Here is a 26,978-nt window from a genome sequence, read left to right as displayed (position 1 = left end):
TGCCACTCCCCCACCTTCTCCCTGTCACCATGCACAGTCTTCCTTCTCAGATAATAATCCAATTCCCTCTTGAACGTCTCGACTGGACCTGCCTCCACCACACCACTCTTCAGGCGGCGCATTCCAGGTCCACTCGCTGTGCGAAAAAGTTTCTCACTGGGTTCTTTTGCCCATGACCTTAAATCTGTGCCCTCTCATCCATGAATGGGAACAGTTCCTCCCTATCTGCTCTGTCCAGACCCCCACATGGTTTTGAATGCCTCTCCCCTCAACCTTCTCTTCTCCAAGGGGAACAGTCCCAACTTCTCCAATAGATCTAATATTTTTCTGCACCCTCTGTGATGCCTCCATGCTCAGTAAAGGGCTGAATCTGAGTGGGACATGGTTCATTTAAAGAGCATTCCCATTGAAACCAGAGCCGGTGTCCACAGGAGTCAGTTTGACCTCCTGGATCCACAGCCTCTCCAATAGGCCCCTCTCTGCCTGACTGTCAGGCAAGAGGCCCACTCTCACACTCACCTAAACCATGGCCGGCCTCGACCTGTCTCTCCGCCGCGGTAACCTCCAGCTCTCTTCCCCCACCCCTCCAAACTCTCTGGCCGGTCTGTAGTGGCGGCCTCTCCCCATGTGCGGTCCCCCCGCCGGCGGTTATCCTGCACGCCGAACTTCGTTCCCCATCCAGCCCTCTCGCCGCGCAGTCCTCCGCAGGTAGGACCTCCCGCCAGCTGGTGGCGCTAGGCCCGGGTCCTCCCCAGTGGCGGTGCGCTCGGTCCTCCCAGTGGCGCTGTGCTCGGTCCTCCCAGTGGCGCTGCCTGAGGAAGGAAGTGTCACCTCTTGTCTCCCAATTGAACGCGTCGGTCCGTGTCTGACTGAAATGCGCAGGCGCGCTAACGGAAACTGGTGGACGGTTGGTGAGTGAAGAGGAGCGCGAGCGGCGGGAATCTTGAATAAAGTCCGGCCCAGTAGGTTAACGCTTGAAGGAACCTGTCCGTGGATTATCTCTGGACGCCGCCGCTGCATCTTTAACAGCGCCCAGAGAGTGAGGTGAGAATCGTGTTTGTCCTCCCTCCTCGGTCTCCCTCAGTGAAGCCTGAGGCCTGCCCTTCCGTCTCCCGCCCCGCGGCTCGGACACTGGGGGGGAGGAAGCGAGCTGGTGACTGGTGACTGGTACTGGGATGCCCGTCTGTCTGTGTGGGTAAGGCAATGGGCACCAGCCGTTGTCTTTTCGGTTGTGTTTAAGTTTCCCGCCCAGGCCCGGGTTTAATCTCGCGCCTTTTCTGTCGCGCTGACCAAAAAACCCGCCCCGCCCCTCTCCTCTCTTCTCTTCTCCCCTAAGATCATAGGATATGGAGTAGGTAGGCCATTCGGTCCCTCGAGCCTGCTGCACCATTCCAGGAAGGATTGAGGAGTCTGGGCCTGTACTCTCTCTAGAGTTTCAAAGAACGAAGGGCGATCTCATTGAAACCTGCAACACTCTTACAGCGTGTGACAGGGTGGATGTGGATGGGATGTTTCCCCCCCCCCCCCTGTCTGGTGAGTCTAGAGTCAGGGGGGACACGGTCTCAGAATAAGGGGCAAGTGGTTGAATTTTCCTCACTCAGCGGGTGGTAACTGAGGTTCATCATCCCTGGAATCTTTTTCTGTGTCCTCTAAAACTTTCACATTCTTCCTAAAGAGGAAGAATGGGCAGGGTTAGAGGTCAAAGGTGGGAGAATGGCACTCAGTGAGTTGTTCCTATGGAGAGAATGGACATCATGGGCCGAATGGCTTCCTTTTCCACTGCAACAATTATGTGATTCTGTGTGTGGTGCACAGAATTGGAGGCAATACTCCAGTTGAGGCTCAATCAGTGTTTATTATAAAGGTTCATCTATTTGGTCCTTCGAGCCTGCTCCACCATTCAATAAGATCATGGCTGACCTGGTTGTGGTCTCAGCTGCACTTTCCTCTCTGCCCGCCATAACCCTTGCCTAACAAAAATCAGTCTAACTCAGCCTTCAATAAATTCAAAGACCCAGCGCCCATTACTTTCTGGGGAAGGGAATTCCACACACCAATGAGCCTTTGAGAGAAAAAGTTTTTCATATCTGTCTCAAAAGAGAGATCTCATTTTTAATCTATGTCTCCTAGTTTTAGTCCAAGTTTTAGTCCTCTGGGTATCCACCCTTTCAAGTCCCCTCAGATCTGATATGTTTCAATAAGATCATCTCACATTCTTCTAAACTCCATTGGGTATAGGCCCAAACTTTTGTCATAAGACAACTGCTTTATCCCAGGATTCAGTTGAGTGAACCTCTGAACTGCTTCGAAAGCAATTATATATATTTTTAAATAAGGAGACCAAAACTGCACACACTACTCCAGATGTGGTCTCACCAAGGCCCTGTACAGCTTCTCTGCTTTTATATCCCATTCCTCTTGCAATAAACGGCAACATTCCGTTTGCCTTTTTACTCTTGTGCCTCTAATTGTAAATCCCAGGATCCTGCATGCCTTTTTAGCCACTCTCTCAACCTTCCATACCACCTTTAACAATTTGTGTGCATATACTCTTCCCCAGGCCCCACTTTAGAATTGTGCCCTTTATTTTATTTTTTCTCTCCTCATCCATCCTACCAATTGTATCACTTCACATTTCTCTGCATTGAGTTTTATCTGATGCGTGTCCACCCATTCTATCAACTTGTCTATATCCCCTCGAAGGCTATTGCTATTGCCTTCGGGGTTCAAAATACCCTTGAGTTTTATGTGATCTGCAAATTTTGAAATTGTACCCAAGTCTAGGTCGTTAAGAGATATCGAGGAAAGCACTGATCTGCTGCATTTTATTTTAGTCGTTCATGGGATGTGGGCGTTGCTGGCTAGGCCAGCATTTATTGCCCATCCTCAATTGCCCTTGAGAAGGTGGTGGTGAGCTGCTATCTTGAACAGCTGCAGATTGTGTGGTGTACATACATCCACAGTGCTGTTAGGGTGGGAGTTCCAGGATTTTAACCCAGCAAGTGTGAAGGAACAGTGATATATTTCCAAGTTGGGATGGTGAGTGGCTTGGAGGGGAACTTTCAGGTGGTGGTGTCCCCATGTGCCTGCTGCCCTTGTCCTTCTAGATGGTAGTGGTCGTTGGTTTGCAAGGTGCTGTCTGAGGAGGCTTGGTGAGTTCCTGCAGTGCATCGTGTACATGGTACACACTGCTGGCACTATGATTTGGCGGTGAAGAGAGTGAATGTTTGTGGACGGGGTTCCAATCAAGCAGGCTGCTTTGTCCTGGATGGTGTAAAGCTTCTTGAGTGTTGTTAGAGCTGCACTCATCCATGCAAGTGAGATTATTCCGTCACACTCCTGACTTGTGCCTTGTAGATGGTGGACAGGCTTTGGATATGCAAGGGCAAGTCACTCTCACCTCATCTCTGGAGTTCAACTCTTTTGTCCATGTTTGAACCAAGGCTGTAATGAGGTCAGGAGTGGCCTTGGTGGAACCCAAACTGAGCATCATTGCGCAGGTTGTTGCTAAGCGAGTGCTGCTTGATAGCACTGTTGTTGACCCCTTCCATCACTTTACTGATGGAGAGTAGACTGATGGGGTGGTAATTGGCCAGGGTATCACCACAAATGGAGTATAATGTGGGCAAATGTGAAATTGTTCATTTTGGCAGGAAGAATAAAAAAGAAGCTTATTATCTAAATGGTGAGATTGCAGAGCTCTGAGATTCAGAGGGACCTGGGTGCCCTAGTGCATGAATTACAAAAGGTTAGTATGCAGGTACAGCAAGTAATTAGGAAAGCTAATAGAATGTTATCTTTTATTGTGAGGGGAATTGAATAAAAAAAGTAAGGAGGTTATGCTCCTGTTATACAGGGTATTGGTGAGACCACTTCTGGAGTATTGTGCACAGTACTGGTGTACAGATGTAAATGTGTTAGAAGCAGTTCAGAGAAGGTTTGCTAGACCAATACCAGGAATGGGTGGGTTGTTTAATGAGGAAAGGTTGGACAGGTTAGGCTTGTATCCACTAGAATTTAGAAGAGTAAGAGGTGACTTAATTGAAACCTTTAAGATCCTGAAGGGTCTTGACAGGTTGGATGTGGAGAGGATGTTTCCTCTTGTGGGAGAATCTAGAACTAGGGGTCACTGTTTAAAAATAAGGGGACGCCCATTTAAGACAGATGAGAAATGTTTTCTCTCAGAAGTTAGTGAGTCTTTGGCACACTCTTCCTCAAAAGGTGGTGGAGGAAGAATCTTTGAATATTTTTAAGGCAGAGCTAGATAGATTCTCGATTAACAAGCAGGTGAAAGGTTATCGTCGGTAGGAAGGAATGTGGGGTTGAGGTTACATTCCGATTAGCCATGATCTTACTGAGTGGAGGAGCGGGCTCGAGGATCTGTGTAGCTTACTTCTTCTAATTTGTATGTTCGTATGTAATATTTACTTCCTACCAGGTCACGTATCAACACAGCATCATAATACAATGCAGCTCACCAACTTCATTTAGCGTGCTTTGTGCGTTTACATATATACACTGTAAACTTAATTTAGACTATTGCATTCCCTCTGAACCTTAATACTCTGTGCTATCTGTGTCTCCCTTCCACAACAGGTGAGCTACTTCTCTCTCCAAGTAGCACTTCAGTGATCAGTGATGGGAAATTGGATACTACCTCTAATTTAAATCCTGGGAATTAAATGCATGGTTTGAGAGAATTGCTTTAGCTGTTACTCTAAATATTGAGGAAAATAGGTACTGCTTTTGTTGTATTAATGGGAATATTACTGTTGATGTCTACAAAGTGAATGAAATTCTCTGAAACTTGATCCCTTTTGACCTGAGACTTTGTTTTGATTTTAGAAATGTTGACCAGCTTTTTGTTTTTTGTTAATATATTCTTTCTGCTTGGGATTAACACAGACATCCAGCATCCCACTTTGTTGCACTTGGATATTGTAAAACTCCGTTCATTCAGACCCCAGAACAAATTATAATGCACATACCACTATGAGTGGTGGGAAAATATTTGTAGAGACACTAAAGAGAATTGCTTATCCTAAGTCCAATCAACTGAATGGGGAGAATTTTGATTGGTGGTTTGACATTGGAGAAGAAAAGGAATTTGTTGAATGGTTTTGTAATAGTATTAATGAACAGAATGTATTGACTGCAGAAGAGCTGACTGAGTTTCAAAATATTCCACCCAAATATCGTCTGGATCAGAAGGACTTGGATAAGGTCTTGGCAACATGTCCTAGGGATGCAGAATCAAAATATGACAACCTGCCAGAGATGACAATTGAGAAATTGGAAGAGGAGGTTAAGACATTACAGCTGGTTCGAAATCTTAAAATCCAGCGACGGAATAAGCAGCAATTGATGGTTTCAGGAATACGTCATATGCCGATGAGACTAAGGGATGAGGAGGAAGAATGTACCAAATTGTTGAGAGAGACACAAGAACAGTTGGCTGCTGAAAATGCTAAATTAAATGTTACTCTGTCGCAGGTAATTGAAGAAGTTCAGCAGCTGTCTGCTATATATTCAAGTACTGGGTCAGAAAGGAGACCAGTGCAACAGACCATTTTTCTGTCACAGCTTTTATTGGACAGCTATCTGCAGCAAGAAGAACAATGCACAGCAGCTCTCACGGAATATACAAAGAAACAACTTTTTAAAGGTATAACAGAGTTGGTTGAGAGCTCTGACATAAAAAAATTTCAGCTAGTGGACATAACCTCTCAATCCATACAGGGGGAATGTAATGAGGTACGCACGGAGTATCGGCAACAAATGGCTAGAATCCAAGCAGCGTACAACAGCGGCCAGCAACAGTTAATTTTGGCAAAAGCAAAAGAGCAGAGCACCAAGACTAGACTTCAGTATATGGAGCAGATAAACTCCTCGATGCGAAACAGAAAGGTACGGCTTTTTTTTGAGTATTGACAATGTAATTGTTACAACTTCTCTCTTTTTTTGAAGAGCTATAATGCTCAAGTTTCTTTTTAGTTTCAAGCAGTTAAACAAATGTAATTGGATGCTTCATAAGGCAGTGGAGTCATGAAGCCTAGACCAGGTAAGAACAACAGATTTCTTTTCCAAGAGGGCATTAGTGGACAAATTAGAGCTTTGTAACAATCTGGCAGCTTCATGATCACTTTTACCAGTTTGTTTTATTTCTAGTGTTTTTTTTCAAACTGCCGTGTTAGGGTTTGATTTCACATTCACTGGATTATTAGTGAAGGCTTTTGATGGGACTTCCTTACCCATACCCAACTTGTGAAATGTTCATAGAAACTCTTTACGCTGATGTGTACTATTATAGAGAAAGATACTCAGGCAACCGAGTCTAAATTTACTAAATATGTGGAAGGTAAGGGCTTAATAGGTTGTATAGTTGTGTGTATATCGACTTTCAAAAAGTCTGCATGATAGACTGTAATCGTGAAGTATAACCACCTATCTCTTCCTAAAGAATACCCCCAAAACGCGCATGCAGACAAACAGAGACCTCCACAGAGATGGGTTTTGGAGGATGGGTGGTATAAGATAAAGGATAAAGTCCGCAGGGTCTTGACACTGTCAACCTGGAGTTCTCGTGTGAACCTGGTGGATGTCTGGAAATTCTCACTAACTGGTTTCAGCTTTGCAGGTCCAAATGCAGACTAGTTAGACTCAGATGAGGATTCTCTGGCTACAGGTTGATAGCCACACACGATTTTAGGCAAGGTAGGGAGAGGGAGCCAGCCAAGGCAGCATTGTTCTCCAACCAAACTGACTTCCAAACAAACAGCATCACAACTTACGTTTTTTCCCTCTGCCATGTGATCGCCTTTTTGTTTCCTAGCTTTTCATTAATTAAAGTGCTTTGCAGTTCAACAAAAAAAAACTCCTTGTCAAGTGCCATATAGTCAGGTGATTTCTTGGAAGAGGCGGGCTTGTTTGCAGTTCCAAGGTGAATTTGTGACCTTTTTTAAAAAAAAAATCCCAGGTTGGCATCCACCTGTTCAGATCATGCCAAATACTTCCATTTTGTAAAAGAAAACTTCAGTCTTGAGAGATATGATTCTCACAAGTAGACAACGGAAAGAATAGTAACAAACTTCAGGAGGGCACAGACTGGTGAAATGGGCAGTTGAAATTAATGTAGAGAAGTTTAAAATGATGTCTTTTGTTTGTAGGAAGAATGAGACAAGACAATTGAATCCAAATGGTACAATTTTAAAGGGGGTGCAGGATAAGAGAGACCAGGTGATGTATGTATGCACATTTTTGAAGATGACAAAACCAGTTAAGGCTATTAATAAAGCTAAGGAAACCATATGCTTTTTAATGAAGGCAAAAGGAAGGAAGTTGTGTTAAACCTTTTATAAAACATTGGTTATGTCTGAGCAGGAGTGTTGGGTGGTTGCCAGAGTTGAATACTTTAGGAAGAATGTCAAGTTCTTGGAGAGACTGCAGAAGAGATTTACTAGAATAATACGAAAGATGAGAAGATGGGATTGTTCTCCTTGAAACGGTTAAGAGGAGATGTAACAGCTGTTCAAAATCATGGGTGGTTTTGAGAGAATAAATAAGGAGAAAGTGTTCTGTGGCAGAAGGACCAGTAACTAGAAGAACACAAGAAATAGGAGCAGGAGTAGACCTGTCAAGCCTGCTCCACCATTCGATACGATCATGGCTGATCTTGGGCTTGAGCTCCACTTTCCTACATTCTATTAGCAAGTAATTAGGAAAGCTAATAGAATGTTATTGTTTATTGTGAGGGGAATTGAGTACAAAAGTAGGGAGGTTATGTTTCAGTTGTATAAGACTGGTGAGACCACACCTGGAGTACTGTGTACAGTATTGGTCTCCTTATTTAAGGGAGGGTGTAAATGTGTTAGAAGCAGTTCAGAGAAGGTTTACTATACTCATACCAGGAATGGGTGGGTTGTCTTATGGACAGGCTAGGCTTGTATCCACTGAAGTTTAAAAGAGTAAGAGGTGACTTGATCAAAACCTTTAAAATCCCAAGGGGGCCTTGACAGAGTGGATGTGGAGAGGATGTTTCCTCTTGTGGGACAATCTAGAACTAGTGTAAAACAATGTAAAAATAATGGGTTGCTCATTTAAGACGGAGATGAGGAGAAAAATTTTCTGAGGGTTGTGAGTCTTCCTCAAAAGGTGGTGGAAGTAGAATCTTTGAATATTTTTAAGGCAGAGCTAGATAGATTCTTGATTAACAAGGGGGTGAAAGGTTACAATCAGATCAGCCATGATCTTATTGAATGGCGGAGCAAGCTTGAGTGGCCTACTCCTGCTCCAAGTTCATATGTTCCCATATCTCTTGAAATCCTGAGAGACTAAAAATCTGTCTATCCCAGCCTTAAAGGTATTCAGTGATGGAGTATTCACAAACCTCTGAGATAGAGAATTCCAAAGATTTGCAACTCTTTGAGTGAAGTTATTTCCTCTCGTCTCAGTCCTAAATGATCGGCGCCTTATCCTGAGATTGCGTCCCTGTGCTTTCGATTCCTCGACCGACGGAAACATCTCTCAGCGTCCAACCTATTAAGCCCTTTCAGAATCTTGTATGTTTTGATGAGATTGTCTCTCATTCTTCTAAACTCCAGAGAAAATAGACGCAATTTGCTCAGCCTCTCATCTCCGTGACCAATTTAGCGAACCTTTGCTGTACCACCTCCAATGCAATGTCTTTTTTTAAATGTGGAGACCAACACTGCACACAGTACTTCAGATGCGGCCTTGCCAAAACGTCGTACTGTACAACTCTAGCAAGACTTTTATTCCTGTATTCCAACCCGCTTGCAATAAAGGCCAACACACAGTTTGCCTCCCTAATTGCTTGCTGTACCTGTATGTTAACTCTTTGCGTTCCTTGTACAAGCACACCCAAGTCCCTTTGGACATCAACACCTAAAAGTTTTTCACCTTTTTAAAAAAAAGTCATCTCTTATATTCTTTTGACCAAAATGAGTAACTTCACACTTCCCTACATTATAATCCACCTGCCATCCTGTTGCACACTCACTTAACCTGTCTACATCTCTTTGCAGCCTCTCTCTGTCCTCCCCACAGTTTACCTTTCCACCTAGCTTTGAATCATCCGCAAACTTAGACACATTATTCTCTGTCTCTTCATCTAAGTTGTTAATATATATTGTAAATAGCTGAGGCTTCAGCGTTGACCCTTGTGGCACTCCACTATTCACAATCTGCCAACTTGAAAAGTCCCATTTATGGCCATTCTCTGCTTCTCATCTCCTAGCCAAATTTAAGATGATTGGCAGAGAATTGGAGGTGACATGAGAGATTTTTTTTTGATTTGCAGAGAATTGGAGGTGACATGAGAGATTTTTTTACACATACTTCATAGCTCAATGTCCTTTCTATACTCCAAACTCCACATGGTACTCTGACTTCACCATTACCTTGTAAAAATTTGATTACTTTTTTAGTGTGCCTCATTTATAAAACCCAAAATGTTACTGACCATTTTTATGGTACTCTATCCACTTATTACTTGCATTGTTAGGGAATTATGTATTTGAACCCTTTGTTCTGTCATACCCTTCATTAATTTTCCATTGAGCATATGTTAACATAAGAATTAAGAGCACAAGTAAACTGTATGGCACCTTGAACCTATGTTCATGGCTGATCTTTGACCTCAACTCAATTTTCCTGCCTGCTTCCCGTATCCTTTGATTCCTGAAGGTCAATCTCAACCGTAAATGTAAATATGAACATTCAAAGCCTCTGGGGTAGTAAATTCTAGAGATTCGTAATCATTCGAGTGAAGAAATTTTTCCTCGTGATACTGTAAAGCACCTTCAGAGGCTTCTATATTTCAATGAGCTCACCTCTTATTCTTTGAAACTTCAGAGAGTATAGGCTCAATTTACTTAGCCCAGGATCCAATTTAATGAACCTTCACTGTACTGCCTCCAATGCAAATATACCCTTTCTTAAATATGGTGATCAAAACAGTGCACAACACTCCAGGTGTGGTCTCACTAAAGCCCTTTGGATTTCCAGAAGGTATTTGGTAAGATGCCACATCAAGGGTTATTACGGAAAATAAAAGCACATGGTGTAGGGGGTAATATATTAGCATGGATAGAAGATTAGCTGGCTGGCATAAAACTTATTGCATGGTGGGGCAGGCTTGAGGGGCCAAATGGCCTACTCGTCCTCCTATTTCTTATGTAAATGGGTCTTTTTCTGATTGGCAGGATGTGACGAGTGGAGTGGCCTCAACTTTTTACAATTTACATCAATGACTTAGGTGAGGGGAGAGAAGACATGGTAGCTAAATTTGCAGATGACACAAAGATATGTTGAAAGTATGTTGTGAAGAGGAAATGAGGTTGCAGAGGTTGAGTGAGTGGACAAAGATCTGGCAAATGAAATTTAATGTGGGAAAATGTGAAGTTGTTCACTTTGGCAGGAAGAATGAAAAAATGGAGAACGGCTGCATAATTCTGAGGTGCAGAGGGACCCAGGTGTTCTAGTACATGAGTCACAAAAAGTTAGTATGCAGGTACAGCAAGTAATTCAGAAGGCTAATGGGGTGCCATCCTTTATTATGAGAGGAATTGAACATAAAAGGAAGGATATTATGCTTCAGTTATATAGGGCATGGTGAGACCGCACCTCAAATCTATCTGCAGTTTTGGTCTCCTTATTTAAGGAAGGAGGTAAGTGCATTGGAGGCGGTTCAGAGGAGGTTTACTAGATTGACACCTGGAATGAATGGGTTGTCTTATGAGGAAAGGTTGGACAGACTGAGCTTGTTTCCACTGGAGTTTAGAAGAGTGAAGGGTGATTTGATTGAAGTATACAAGATCCTGAACAGCCTTGACAAGGTGGACATGGAGAGGATGTTTGCTTTTGTGGGTGAGTCCAGAACTCGGGGGGTCACTGTTTTAAAATTAGGGGTCACCCTTTTAAGGCAGAGATGAGAAATTTTTTGAGGATTGTGTGACTTTTACACACTCTGCCTCAGAAGGCTGTGGAGGGTGGGGGTCATTGAATATTCTTAAGGTAGAGGTAGATAAATTCTTGTTAGGCAAGGGAATCAAAGGTCATTGGGGTAGATGGGAATGTGGAATTCGAAACACAAGCAGATCAGCCATGATCTTATCGAATGGCGAAGAAGGCTTGAGAGGCCAAATGGTCTACTCCTGTTCCTATTTCTTATGTCCTTTAGAATTGTAACAAGACTTCTTTATTCTTGTTCTCCAATCTCCTGCAGCAGAGGCTAATGTGCCATTTGCTGTACCTACATGCTAACTTTGTGTTCCTTGCATGAGTACACTCAAGTCTCTCTGAACATCAACGTTTGCAAGTTTCAGGCTTTTCTTTGTAAAAAAAAGTTTTTCTATTCTTCTGACCAAACCGAATAACGTCTCACTTCCCCACATTACATCTGTCACCTTGTTGTCTACTCACTTAACCTGTCTATATCTCTCTAGCATCTTGCAGCTTGTATTGCCAACAAATGTAGATACATTACTTACTCTTTGCCTGAGTCATGAATATAGATTGTTAATAGCTGAGGCTCCAGTCACAGACTACCAACTTGAAAATGCCCTGTTTATTTTTACTCTGTTCCTGTCCATTACATCAATCCTTTATCAATGCTAATATATTATCCCCAACTCCAGTGAGTCTTGTGTATTAACCTTTTGGAAATCCAATTATCCTACATCTAGTTATTTCCCCTTATCTACCCTACTGGTTACATCTTCAAAACAGTAATAAATTTGGCAAATATAATTTCCCTTTTATAAAACCATGCTGACTTTGTTTGGTCACATTATGATTTTCTAAATGCATTGTTAAGACTTCCTTAATAGATTCCAGCACTTTCCTGATGACTGATGTCAGGCTAACTGGTCTGTAGTTCCTTGTTTTCTCTGTCTCCTTTCTTGAATAGCAGTGTTACACTTGCTGACTTCCAATCTACTGGGACTGTTCTAAACTCTAAGAAATTTTAGAAAATCATAACCAACGCATCCACTTTCTCTGTAGCTACCTCCTTTAGAACCCTAAGATGTAGGCCATCAGGCCTCCCTTCCTAACAGCACTGTGTGTGTACCTACAACCCATGGATTGCAGCAGTTCAAGAAGGTGGCTCGCTGCCACTTTCTCAAGGGTAACAAATGCTGGTCTTGCCAGTGATGCTCACATCCATGAAATAATAAAAGAAAATGTAAGTCTTTGATTGTCCTTGCTGAGCTTTTGTTTTTCAATGCATTTTTGTTGAACATTTTAATGTTTCCCATTGTTTGTTTAATTCCCCAACTTTTAGTCTGTTTACCTAATCAGCATTGGCCAGCTCTCCCCTTTTATCTATATAATGGGCTTTGTTTAAGATTCTTGTTTGGGACTGGATTATTTCATTTTCAAGCTTGATATGAAATTCAGTTGTATTATGATCACTAGTTCCCAGTGGATCGTTTACTATGACATTACTTATTAGCCCTGCCTCATTTAGACAATACCAGATCTACAAAAGCTTTATCCCTGGTTGGTTCCACAATGTATTTTTCCAGGAGACTGTCACAAAAGCATTATATGAGCTTATTTTCTAGACTTCCTTTGCCAATTTGGTCCAGCTTTTTTCAAGATTAAAGTAAACATGTCTCTGTAATAATTTGTTCATGTATCTTTTCGCAAATGCTTCATGTATTTGGATGAAGAGCTTTTAAGTTTTACTATTATCTGTGTGGACCTTATTCTCTGGTACAGTATTACTGTTAAACTCTGCCCCTTCCTGTCCTCCTCTGCTTGACTTTACCCAAATCACTATACTATAGTTTTGATTTATTCGATCTCTAAATTTCCTTTCACCCTTTTCTTCCTTTTTATTAGTTTAAAGCCCTATCCATAAACAATTTGCCAGGACACTGATCTCAACTCCCTCTTTCCTAAGTACTGGTGCCAGTGTCCCTTGAATCAAAACCCCTTCTTCCCACGTTACTCTCTAAGCCATGCATTTCATTTTCTAATCTGACAATGATAATGGGCTCATGGCTCAGATAACAATCCAGACATTGTCATGTTTGTGGCTCTGCATTTTTGGACCCTAACTCAAACTCTCAGCAGAAAATAATTTCTAGTTCTACCTATGTTGTTGGTTTTGACATGCACCATGATGACTTGATCCTTGGCCTCCCACTCCAAACCTGTCTAGACATGAGGAGATGTCCTTAACCCTGTATCAGGCAGGCACCCCAACCTTTGGAACTCCTGGCCATGGCTGCAGAGAACAGTATATATTCTCCTAATTCATACTTTCCCCTATCACTACTACATTCACTCTCACTTCCTCCACTAGAATGGCATCCTGCACCATGGTCAGTTTGCTCATCCACCCTGCAGTCCTTGCAATAATTCCCATTTTTTGTTTCCCTCCCAGAATGTATTAACTCAAATTGTATCTGCCTTCTGTCTGGCCATTTTATCAACCTGTATTTTTGTCTTTCTGAAATATATTTCACCATCCTCCTCACTGTTTGCCAAACTCCTAATTTTGGCATTGTCAGCAAATTTCAATATCAAGATTTTTATGCCTGAGGCCAAATTGTCGAGAATGAAAGTGGAGCGTTGAACAAAAGTAGACCCAAAACATTAAGCTATTTAATCTAATTTGTTGCTTGTGGGTTCTTTCTGTTGAATATGGGGGAGGCGGTGGCATAGTGGTATTGTCACTGGATTAGTATTTCAGAGATCCGGGGTAATGCTCTGGGGACCCGGGTTCGAATCCAGACGGCAGATGGTGACATTTGATTCCAGTAAAAATCTGGAATTAAAAGTCTAATGATGACCATGAAACCATTGCTGTAAAAATGATGAGCAAACTGACCATTGCTGTTCACTAATGTCCCTTTAGGGAAGGAAATCTGCCATCCTTACCGGGTCTGGCCTACACGTGACTCCAGACCCACAGTGATGTGGTTGACTCTCAACTGCCCTCTGAATGAGGACAATTAGGGATGGGCAATAAATGCTGGCCTAGCCAGCGATGCCCACATCCCATGAACGAATAAAAAATAAGTATTACACTTCTGCCCAAAGCAAAGAATTACTTTTGAAAAAAACCTGATCCTGACCCCCTCATTATCTTCATGTTTTAAGAAGTTGATGTATCAAGAGCTTCGTTGAGTTTATTTCTCCCCATGGGATAGTGGAAGCAATTGCTTCTCTGCTACTTACCCACTTGAAATTGAGCAATTGCACAGATCAAGGAATGAATAGTTACCATCAGGTTTAAATGATTTATTTAGGGGAACCTAATTTATGACTGTTTATCTGCTTTATTAGGTGTATAGTTCTTTGCTCTGAATAGTTTTACTGGCTGTGAGGGTAATGTGAACTGCAAGTGTTCAACTTTTTCAGGAGGAGAAACTTAGATTTTTGGGCTTTTGCTGCTTTTCAATTTAAAGCAAGTGTTCAACTAATTATGGAAGAAAATTGTTGGATGCCAGGAAAAGAAATTTGGCTTCAGTGAAATATTTAGCACGCTATGTAATGGTTTGTTTTTAGTTTTTGGATCCTTGTTGATTTTAAACACGTACAAAATTCCCCATTATTTTTAAAATTAACTTGTTTATTTAGACTAACATAATACTAATTTGCAAATTAATTGACCAGACTTTTTGCTACTCTTAGTTATGGATGTGGATATTGCTGGCAATATAAGAAGCATTTATTGCCCTTGAAGATGGTGGTGAGCCACTTTCTTGAACTGCTGCAGTCTGGTGAAGATGCTCCCAGAGTGCTGGTTGGTAGAGTTTGAGAATTTTGACTCAGGAACATGGGAAGCACATGCCACTGTTTCCCTTGTCTTTCCAAGTGTCTGGGTCATGGGTCTGGGAGGAGCTGTCAATGGAACCTTGGCGAATTGCAGCGCATCTTGTAGATGGCACGTTTTGTTTTGAATGCTATCTGCCTTTATATACAGAGCCTTTAGCTTAGTTCTTTGTTTTTTTTTGTAGCATTTAACCTTATCTGTTGATTTACTCTTAGATTTGTACTCTGTCCTTTTCTGTCACAGTCTGTTTATCATTTCCCATATTAATATCTTTCTCTCTTGCCTTGTCTCTACTCTTTTTGGTAAACCAAATTTGATCCCTTGCCCCCGCTATTTAGTTTAAAACCCTCTACTTCCCTAATTATGCGGCTCACTAGAACACCAACCCCAGCACGGTTCAGGTGTAGACTGTTCCAATGGTACAGATCCCACTCTCCCCAGTGCTGGTGCCAGTGCCCCATGTATTGGAACCCACATTCTCCCACTTCAGCCTTTGAGCCATGCATTCATTTCTCTAATCTTTCTTGTCCTGTGCCAATTTGCACGTGGCTCAGGTAATAATCCAGAGATTATTGCCTTTGAGGTTCTGCTTAATTTGGTGCCTAGCTCCTTGTACTGACTATGCAGAACCTCCTTCCTTGTCCTGTCTATGTCATTGGTACCTACATGGACCACAACCACTGGATTCTCCCCTTCCCACTGTAAGCTCCTCTCCAGCCCTGAGCAAATGTCCCAAACTTTTTACAATTTAAATAAATTACTTGGATGAAGGGGCAGAAGCTATGGTTGTGAAATTTCCTGATGACGTAAAGATAAGTAGGAAAGTAAATTGTGAAGAGGACATGAGGCTACAAAAGGACATAGGTTAAGTGAGTGGGCAAAGATCTGGCAAATGGAGTATAATGTGGGCAAATGTGAAATTGTCCATTTTGGTAGGAAGAACAAAGAAACTTATTATCTAAATGGTGAGAGGTTACAGAGCTCAGAGATTCAGGGAGATCTGGATGCCCTAGTGCATGAATCACAAAAGGTTAGTATGCAGGTACAGCTATTAGGAAAGCTAATAGAATGTCATTGTTTGTTGTGAGGGGAATTGAGTACAAAATAAGGGAGGTTATGCTTCAGTTATACAGGGCATTGGTGAGACCACATCTGGAGTACTGTGTACAGTATTGGTCTCCTTATTTAAAGAAAGATGTAAATGTGTTAGAAGCAGTTCAGAGAAGGTTTACTGGATTCATACCAGGAATGTGTGGGTTGTCTTATGAGAAAAGGCTGGACAAGGTTATGCTTGTATCCACTGAAGTTTAGAAAAGCAAGAGGTGACTTGATTGAAGATCCTGAGGGGTCTTGCCAGGGTGGATGTGGAGAGGATGTTTCCTCTTGTGGAAGAACCTAAAACTAGATTAAAAGTAAGGGGCCGCTCTTTTCAGACTGAGATGAGAAGAAATTTTTTTCTGATGGTTGAGAGTCTTTGGAACTCCCTACCTCAAAAGGTGCTGGAAGCAGAGTATTTGAATATTTTTAAAGTAGAGGTAGGTAGGTTCTATATTAACAAGGGGGTAAAGGTTATCAAGGTTGGGCGGGAATATGGGGTTTAGGTTACAATCAGATCGGCCATGATCATCTTGAATGGTGGAGCAGGCTCGAAGGGCCGAATGGCCTACTCCTGCTCCTAATTGGTATGTTTGCATAACACACATGGCAGCCATTTGCGCTGGTGCTGGAGGGAGTAAATTGTTGAAAGTCGTGGATAGGGTGCCAATCAGGTGGCCTGCTTTGTCAGGTATTGAACTTTTGAGTGTTGGAGTTGCACTCCTCCAAAAAAGGTTCCAGTGAACCAGTTAGGTTTTTACCACAGAGAGCTTCATGGACACCATAATTTAAGCATATTTTTCTCCAATTTTTATTTTATGAACTGGATTCCTATTCACAAACTGCCAAAGTGGATCTGAGCTCACTGCTTCACATCAAAGTTAACTTTGTAAATTAAAGATGCATAAGCACTTTCTTGGTACCCTCTTCCTAGGGGGAGGAGGAATACGGGAAAATACTTTCTTCCTCTGATTCCTTTCTTCGTGGACAAATGAAGGAGCAGATCTCTAACTTTTCTGTTCAGAGGTGGACAGATGTGATGTTGATTTCTCTTTTTTTACCTTAAAATTCATCTCATTCTTTAAATTTTTAAGATTTGGTCTGTTATGGACCTTAAAGTTCTGCTGCCTGCACATTCTGTATTGAGTAAGCCATTGCAGTCATCAGTGTTTTGAGCACAGGCAGGAGTTTTTCTGTCTGGAGTCAGCAACTTCCCCTGGTACTTGTTAAATTAATAATATATTGTAAACAACTGACGAGAATAGAATTCAGCATTGTCTGTTATCTTGTTCCTTTTGCTGAGAACCGTTGAATTTGTATTTGTGTTTGATGTGTTTATTTCTGTTTGTCCCCATGCCTGCATTTCAGCCTTATATGTGGAGTGAGCTATTGAGACAACAGAAGCAATATACCTTTTTTCTCAGCGTGGAAATTAGTGAAATTAAAACCTTCTGAATTGTGCTCATCCAACAGTTGGCAGTTTAAGGCCGCACGTTGCCTTGGCAGCTATAGTTGCAAGTTTTAACAGAATAATTCTAATGTTTGTATTCCATGAGGATGAGGAGGTTCCCCTGCACCTTTAGCCCTTATTTATTCCAATATCAGCAATGTGCTAAATACTGCTTGCCATAATGGAGTACATTGCCCTCCCAATAAGACTATGTTAAGATTCTTAACAAAAACAGAATTGGATTTCCAGCATCCGCAGTAGTTTTTTGTTTTTATCTCTGTTAACATTCTTGTTGGGAAGAAGGTTATAGTCTCAATGTATATTACTATGACATTGCTGAGTTGACAACCGCTAGGCTGACTTTAGCTCTCTTTATCATTGAGTGTTGATTTGAAAGTAAGCATCGAAATAGAGCAAGAGAGGCAATTATTCAATATGAGGGAAGAATTTTGAGCAAAATAATCAAGTGCCATTGATTTTATTTTCCATCTTGTGACATTTTATTTTTCCCCTCATCCAGTAAACCACATTTCATGTTCAAGCCTAGATGGTGAGCCTGAGTGATCTAGTTGACAGTGAAGACAGCCTTGGGCCTGACTGCCTCCTGACATCCACGCAGGCACTTGGAGCAGTGGCCTACAGATAGCTTGCAGGAGCCAGGGAAATGCCTTTCTTAGCTATTTTTGCTTTTTTTGTCTTCCCTTTTCCTACTCCAATGTTGAGGTTGATTTTAGTATTCCACTGGCATACTATTGGTCAAGGATGAACAGGCTGGGGGTCTCCTATCTTAAATAGAGACGGCTGAGGGGTGACTTAATAGAGGTCTTTAAAATTATGTAAGGCTTGAGAGAGCAGATAAGGGTGTTTCCACTTGTGAGGAAGAACAAATCAATATAAAGTATAGACCAGGAACTGGAACAGTGAATTTGGATGCAATGTCTTTATCCCGAGAGTGGTAAGAATATGGAACTTGCTACCACATAGAGTAAATGAGGGGAATAGTATCGATTTAAGGAAAAGCTACAACAAAAGCGCATGGAGGAGAAAGGAATGGAGGGCTGTGTTTTTTTATTCATTTACGGGATGTGAGCTTCGCAGGCTGGGCCAGCATTTATTGCCCATCCGTGGTTGCCCTTGAGAAGGTGATGGTGAGCTGCCAGCATGATCCATGTGGTGTAGGTGCTGTTAGGAGGAAGTTCCAGAATTTTGAGTGAAATCACATCAAGATATACTACAGGTGAAGCAGGTTCCGTTTGGTTGGCTAGTTGACTCTGATTGACCAAGGCATTGCTGTGGAGAAAGCAATGGAGAACTATAGGCTCCTGAGTAATTCAGAAAAGGCGCAAGGCTTGGACATTATTCCTTTGGTTTGCAGAGAATGGGCCCCTTTGGTTGAATATGTCTTTTCTAGCAAGTGCAAAGTAGCCATGCTATGAGCTTGACTGATTATCTTAAATTGGTTGTTAGTATAGCTATCAGCACACTCAGGATTGTTCAGCAAGTGCTGCCCAGTCACGGAATCACATCTAACAGATGTTTTGGTTTGGGTTTTGCAAGTATGGCCTGTACTCTACCTATTATGTATAATTGAAGGAACATGTCGTTTGATTCGATCAGCCAATCACTGGGTTGTACAGCATAAATACCTGGCATTGCACTAGCACTGAAATTCATACACCATGTTTCCCAATTATGTGGTAGCCAGAATGTCATTTTGGGCTGATGGCATCATCCTGTTTATGGAAAACACCACTCACGCAGCCACTGAATAATAGCAGACTTTCTGAATCTGTTATTCAAATTTTTGAAATACTTTGCCTATCCAGGTTGATTTGGGGCAGACCAGGCACTTTTCAGGTCCGAAAGACATGGCCTTTGGCCCATTTCTTAGTTTGTGCAATACGCAGTGACCAATGATCTGATCGGAATAGCCATTGTCCTGCAGGGTGCTTTGAACCCATTATAATCTCCACTGCTGTCTACCATTGCTAGTCAATATACACAATGGGATTCATATAGCTCCACGTGCTATAAGATTGGCCTTATCAGCAATCCTGTAAATAGGGCACTAGCCATTGGCTCACCTTACAAGCTTGATGCAGAAATAGAGCACAACACCTCAGCCAATCAGAGTCGACTTACCAATCAATCAGCACTTTTTCTCCTGTGGTATAAATTGTTGTGATTATTTGAAATTTGGCATTCTTGCATATGTCCTGGTGAGTGCAAGATGAAAAACCTTGTCAGCATGTCTCTTTTCAGCAATATTCAAGTTCTGTACTACCAAATGACTGTTAACTAAACTGTAGTTTCTTTTTCTATAGTTGATTGACTTAAATGGTGCAAAAGCCAAGAAGAATAGTTTAACCAAAGAACTGATTCCGGTAAATGTCCAAGTAGAACATTTAATTAACAAGGAACTTCCTGACCTGATTGTGGAGAATGCACAACTCTTGAATATGCCTGTTGTGAAGGGAAATTTTGATCTGCAGATGGCTCGTCAAGACTACTACACCTCCAAGCAGGACCAGGTTGCAAGCCAGCTGCTCAAACAGAAAACTCGATTTGAACTACTTCATTTAGCATATGAAATGGAATTGTGTAAGCACAGAGATGTCCATCGACAGCTTGAGAACCTTACTGCAGAACTTGAACAAAGCAGGGGAGCGTTCTTGCAACGTTCAGAAATGCTGGTTGATAAATCTCTCCAACCAAGCAGTAAACAACGAAACGTAGTTGATTCAAGTGATACCTCTACCATCAGGTAAAAATAATGTTGATATAAAAATGAAAAATTGTTTACACATTCCATTTCATGCGCATGCCTAACCTAGTTATCGTGTTCCTGGAATATCAACCCAGAGTTGGAGAGTTGAAATCCTACCATGGCAGTTTGTGAAATTGCATTCAAAAAATTTAATATATGGGTTAGCAGGCTAGAAAAATGATCTCTATGTTTCCTGATTTTTTTTGAAAAAGCTTAACTTGTTCACTAATGTCCTTCAAGGAAGAGACCCTACCTCCTGTACCCAGTCTGGCCTATGTGTAACTTCAGTCCCGCACTGTGGTTAACTTAGTGCCCCAGGACAGCTTGGGGTGGGCATTAGATGTGGCTGTGCCTATCTCCAAAGAGTAATTATTAAAACAAATTGTGATGGTTATCCTATTAAGAGTCTTTTGGGATGGGAGGTGCTTTGCTCTGCAGGAAATATTGGTGAATTGATTTTGCACACCTTGTAACTATTTCCAGAGGAATCTTGACAAATGTAGGAACTCAATCCTCAAATGGCAAATTATGAAATGGATATTAAAAATTCTCAGTTTATGGTTGGGCACCAGTAAAATGATCCTGGAAGTTGCCGTAAAACCTAGCTGGGTCACTGTTACGCTTTTTGATGGTGACATGCTACCCCTCCCTGTTTTGAATTGCATATAATTCCAATTCCTCCCAACAGGCTTGGCAGAGTCGTGATAGCAATGGTAATCTGGAGACTTGTTGCAATGTGCCAGAGACCAGGATCCCATCCTGGGCTGCTGTGAATTTGCATTCTGCTAATGTTATACCACAATGGGAGAGGGATAAACCAGAAGACAGCCAGCCCAACATCAGTGATGGGGAGGTTATTAGAACCCATTATCAAGAACAAAATAAAGCCTCATTTTGATTTGGAATGGCATAGGTTAATCAAGGAGAGCCAGCATGGATTTGTTAAAAGCAAAGTATGTCTTCACAGAATTCTGTCAAGTTAGTTAGGTAACAAAGGAATTGATCAAGGTGGTGCAGTGCATGAACATAGGAAGACATTCAACAAATTGTTACACAGGAGGTTTATTAAGATGGGAGTCTGTGGGATTTGGGGACAAGTGATAGTACAGTTACAGATAAAAACAAAAAGCTAAAAGCTACTGCGGATGCTGGAAATCCAAAACAAAATAAAAACAGAATTACCTGGAAAAACTCAGCAAGTCTGGCAGCATCGGCGGAGAAGAAATCAGTCAACGTTTCGAGCCCTCATGGCCCTTCAGCAGAACTGAAGCATAGTTTCAACAAGGGAGAAATATAAATTGGTTTAAGGTGGGTGGGGGGGAAGAGACACATTGAGGGTGTGGTGTGAGCAGATAATCAAAAGATGTCAGAGACAAAAGGGTCAAAGAGGTGTTGAAGGTGGTGGTCTTTGTCTGAGAAAAGTGCTAATTAAGAATGCAAGACAGGATATTCAAAGTACAGCTCTAGTGGGGGTGGGGTGGAAAGACTAAAGGTTTTAGTTTTAGATTTAAAAATAATGGAAATAGGTGGGGAAAGAAGAATCTATATAAATTATTGAAAAAACGCAAACTGGGCGACCGTTTTGCGGAACACCTGCGGTCTGTCCGCAAGAAAGACCCAAACCTCCCTGTCGCTTGCCATTTTAACACTCCACCCTGTTCTCTTGCCCACATGTCTGTCCTTGGTTTGCTGCATTGTTCCAGTGAAGCCCAACGCAAACTGGAGGAACAGCACCTCATCTTCCGACTAGGCACTTTACAGCCTTCTGGGCTGAATATTGAATTCAACAACTTTAGATCTTAAACCCCCCTCCCCCCATCCCCACCCCGTTTCTTTTCCCCCCCCACCCGCCTTTTTTTTCAATAATTTATATAGATTCTTCTTTCCCCACCTATTTCCATTATTTTTAAATCTAAAACTAAAACCTTTAGTCTTTCCACCCCACCCCCACTAGAGCTGTACTTTGAATATCCTGTCTTGCATTCTTAATTAGCACTTTTCTCAGACAAAGACCACCACCTTCAACACCTCTTTGACCCTTTTGTCTCTGACATCTTTTGATTATCTGCTCACACCACACCCTCAATGTGTCTCTTCCCCCCCACCCACCTTAAACCAATTTATATTTCTCCCTTGTTGAAACTATGCTTCAGTTCTGCTGAAGGGCCATGAGGGCTCGAAACGTTGACTGATTTCTTCTCCGCCGATGCTGCCAGACTTGCTGAGTTTTTCCAGGTAATTCTGTTTTTATTTTGTACAGTTACAGAATTGGCTCCGTGACAGGAAACAAAGTGAGGTTGTTGGACATTTTTCACACTGGGCTGTTTACAGTGATGTTTTCCAAGGACAAATTTTAGGTCCATTACTGTTCCGTTTTTATAAATGATCTAGGCATGGGTGTAGGAAACAGCATTATACAATTTGCAGATATAAAACTTGGCAAGGCAGTAGATTGTGGATGAGCATAGCTTTAGGTTTCAGGATAATATTAATAATACAGTGAAATGGGCAGAAGCAGGCCAGAAGCTGTTAAATATGGAGAAGTGTGAAGTGATGCACTGTAGGACAACTATGGAAAGCAGGATGCTATAAATAGCATGATTTTGAAAAGTGTATGTGAGCAGAAATCGGTTACAGGTATCCTTCAAGGTAGCAGGACAACTTGACAAGGTGGTTAAAAAGGCACATGGGCTACTTGGGCTTATAAATGGAGGAGATGAATATAAAAGTAAAGAGGTCACATAAACCACTGATTCAGCCTCAGCTTGAGTATTGTGGACAATTCTGGGTATCACACTTCAAGAAAGATGTAATGATCTTAGGATGCAAAGGGATGAGGCGAAGTTGTAAAATTAGGACTGTTCTCCTATGAAAATATGTGACCTCGTAGAAGTTGGCAAAGTGCTGAGAAGTCTTGTAGAGATTAGGCCGTAGATGCAAAATCATTGCAAAAGAGCAAGAGAGGAGATCACAGCATCACACAGTGCAGAAGAGGCCCTTCGGCCCATCGAGTCTGCACTGACACGTGAGAAACACCTGACCTACCTACCTAATCCCAATTACCAGCACTTGGCCCATAGCCTTGAATGTTATGACGTGCCAAGTGCTCATCCAGGTACTTTTTAAAGGATGTGAGGCAACCCGCCTCCACCACCCTCCCAGGCAGCGCATTCCAGACCGTCACCACTCTCTGGGTAAAAAAGTTTTTCCTCATATCCCCCCTAAACCTCCTGCCCCTCACGTTGAACTTATGTCCCCTTGTGACTGACCCTTTAACTAAGGGGAACAGCTGCTCCCTTTCCACCCTGTCTATGCCCCTCATAATCTTGTACACCTCGATCAGGTCGCCCCTTGGTCTTCTCTGCTCCAACGAAAACAACCCAAGTCTATCCAACCTCTCTTCATAACTTAAATGTTTCATCCCAGGCAACATCCTGGTGAATCTCCTCTGCACTCCCTCCAGTGCAATCACGTACGACCTATAATTTGGTGACCAGAACTGCACACCGTACTCCAGCTGTGGCCTCACCAAGGTTCTATACAACTCCAACATGACCTCCCTATTTTTATAATCTATGCCTCGATTGATAAAGGCAAGTGTCCCATATGCCTTTTTCACCACCCCACTAACATGCCCCTCTGCCTTCAGAGATCTATGGACACACACACCAAGGTCCCTTTGTTCCTCAGAACTTCCTAGTGTCATGCCGTTGATTGACTACTTCCTTGTCAAATTACTCCTTCCAAAGTGTATCACCTCTCACTTTTCAGGGTTAAATTCCATCTGCCACTTAACTGCCCATTTGACCATCTCGTCTATATCTCCCTGTAGCCCATGACACTCAACCCCACTGTTACCCACCCGGCCAATCTTTGTGTCATCCGTAAATTTACTAATCCTACCCCCCACATAACCATCTATGTCGTTTATATAAATGACGAATAATAGGGGACCCAGCACAGATCCCTGTGGTACGCCACTGGACACTCGCTTCCAGTGATGAGAAATCTTTTACTGAGCTGTTGGGATCTGGGGCACCCTCCCTGAAAAGATGATGGAAGCTGATTCATTAATTTTAAAAGCAACCTTGGCAGGTACTTAAGGATGAGAAACGTGTCGGGTTACAGGCAAAAAAGAGGGATGTTGGACTAAACAGGATTGTTCTTTCAAAGAGTCAGCACAGGTGTGATGGGTTGAATGACACCTTCTGTGCTGTAAGTTTCTATGATTCTAACGTGACTGATTCTTAAGCCCTTGTGGAAAATAGGGACAATTTTTTTTAAAGTGAGGATCATAGGAACAGGAATAGGCAGTTACTTGAACCTGTTCCGCCATTCAGTCAGATTGTAGCCACTTTGACTCCAAATTCTTTAATACCCTTGCCTGACAAAGTATCAATCTCAGGTTTGAAATTTTCATTTGACACCCTCAACGCATCTTGAACACTGAGCTTTTTCTTTGAAGTGAACATGTGCACTATTGAATCTCAACTATCAACTCTTTTCTGCTCTCGAATGCCCAATGTTTCTCAATACAATGACCAGAATTGTGCATAGAACCACGTTAGGTGATTCCAGACCTATATATAAACTCAATCACTTCCAATGGTTTGCACTCTCTTCCTATGGTTGTCTGACCCTGTGTGCTGTTGTATTTTGTAATGATGGCTTCAATATTTGCTTGTGTTAAATGACAACTGCCACTTGTCTAGCTCCCCAGTCTAGCGCACAAAGCAAATGCATAGTCGTGAGATTGGGAAGGGATAATAACCAATGGTAAAACCAGGCCAATCTATTTTATCCTACAGGACACAATAAGAGACCGGTATTGGGGTTTTTGTAGTAGATAGATTGTTGAAGCCATCATTACAAAATGCAACAGCACACAGGTCAGACAACCATAGGAAGAAAGTGCGAACTACTGGAATTGATTGAGTTTGCATATAGGTCTGGAATCATCTAACGTGGCACTATGCACAATTCTGGTCATTGCATTGAGAAACATTGGGCATTCGAAAGCAGAAAAGGGTTGATAGCTGAGATTCAGTAGTGAAAGTGTTCACTTTAAAGAAAAGGCTCAGTGTTTAAGTTGTGCTGAGGGTGTCAAATGATAATTTTAAACCTGAGATTGATACTTTGTCAGGCAAGGGTATTAAGGGATTTGGAATCAAGGTGGCGATGATCTGACTGAATGGTGGAACAGGTTCAAGGGACTGAACTACCTCAGGATTTATTGACCTTATTTTCAATAGAAACTTTTGAGGGAAATGTTGCTTTTAATGTTATGGTTTTCAAACAGTTTATTACAACAAATAATAAAAGTCTGAGATAATAGATTGTTAAAATGTTAAGCTAGTTTTGATATTGTGTCCTTTTAGACTACAAAGCTCGGATTGATTCTGTAACTGAAACATCACCACCTGTTCTGTTGGAAGATGTTGGATCTCTTTTTGGATAAGCAGTTGAGAAATAAGGCAGTATAGCAGGCACCTGGAAAGCAGTTTAGCTTTTTTGAAACAGAAATAGTAACTAAGGTACAGAGATCCTGGAAAAATAGGCTCAAAAGGTTAGTACTCAAGTTATTTTTAAATTGCTCCACTTCAGAGTAGTCTTTAATGTGGCATGACTGCTTTCATGTCATTTTGCAAAACAAAATTTTACCAATAGAATTAAGGAAGTTTGATCCACAGTATTGCCTAATTACATGGTTATACTATTGTTCACTCAATGCTACTGAACAGACAATGGTCTGGAGGGTTATAGTACATATCATCGGGTCAAGATTAGTGCTATGGGTACTCATATATTTGTAAAAAGGAATTGGTGAGACCATTTTTAGCGTGTCTAGTTTGGTTCCACATGGTCAGGGTATCAAGATTCTGGTGGATGGGTGTAATTGTCAGATCAGTGTTTGCAGATAAGGGTGGTAGGTGGGGAAGCAAACTTAAAATTTGTTAGTTATATGATGAGCAGCAGTTGACTGCTTAGCCCTTGCAGGCAATCCTGAGCACTCTTGGTCATACTCTATGTCAGATATGCTTAGCATTGACCATCAAACTATATTGAGCACCCTCAATGCCTCATGACACTTTCTAGTCATTATCTTTTGAATCTCTCCATGGCTTAGACCTTTCCTACTTACACAACCTTCTCCAGCTTTTCTCCACTGCATTGGGTCTGTTATGCATTATTGGCAATCGTGCCTTTGGCTGTGTAGGTACCGCTTCCTGGAATTCACTTCCTAAATTTCTCAGAACTCTTCTTGTGACTTAGCTTTTAGCTATTACTCTAATCTCCATTTGGCACAGCACTCTTTTTCTCCATTCCTGTGGAGCACCTGGGATATTTTTTCATGTTAAAAGCACTAAATTAAAGTAAGTTTTACGTTATGATGCACTTCAATATGAGGCATTTGCTCTACAGACTTCATTCGCAGTTTTAAAAAAAAAATCTGTCATTTTATAGATGGGCTGGCACAAGAAATAGAGGTAGAAAATGCTGAAAGCAGTCAACAGACCTCCAGTGTTCATGAAGAGAGAGCAAAATGTAGTGTTAACAGTTCTGTTTTTTCACCTGTCATCAAAATGTCAGACATTGTCTGGCCTTCTGAATGTTTTCTAGCATTTCCTGTATAATTGTTGGTTAGTGGATTAATATTGAAGTTTAAAATTTGCATATAGCATACACATCAAGTGCATAAAATGTCAAGCTACTTCCTATGTTACATAGTGTCTTTCTGGGGACACATGCTTGCCAAAAACAGTATAAATGCACTGTGCTTTAAGCCTAAGAACTGGTTAGCTGTTCACTGCTGGGAGACCATTGTTTTAAAATTACTTTGAAGTGTTTAGGTAGGG

General features: G+C 41.8%; 1 protein-coding gene across 1 annotated transcript in view; it reads left to right on the top strand.

Annotated features, from left to right (window-relative positions):
* Positions 1-869: 869 nt before the first annotated feature.
* Positions 870-26,978, top strand: part of haus3 (HAUS augmin-like complex, subunit 3) — a 36,542-nt gene continuing 10,433 nt past the window's right edge. Inside the window, exons 1-3 of the mRNA XM_078560689.1 lie at positions 870-1,044; positions 4,906-5,907; positions 19,679-20,118. Coding sequence (XP_078416815.1) covers positions 4,993-5,907; positions 19,679-20,118 — 1,355 coding nt within the window. The 5' untranslated portion in view covers positions 870-1,044; positions 4,906-4,992. The remainder of the gene's footprint in view (positions 1,045-4,905; positions 5,908-19,678; positions 20,119-26,978) is intronic.

Source organism: Cetorhinus maximus, chromosome 2 (assembly GCF_964194155.1).
Source record: "Cetorhinus maximus chromosome 2, sCetMax3.hap1.1, whole genome shotgun sequence".
NCBI lineage: Eukaryota > Metazoa > Chordata > Chondrichthyes > Lamniformes > Cetorhinidae > Cetorhinus > Cetorhinus maximus.
The sequence above is the reverse complement of the archived record's forward strand: the minus strand, read 5'-3'. Positions and strand labels throughout refer to the sequence as shown.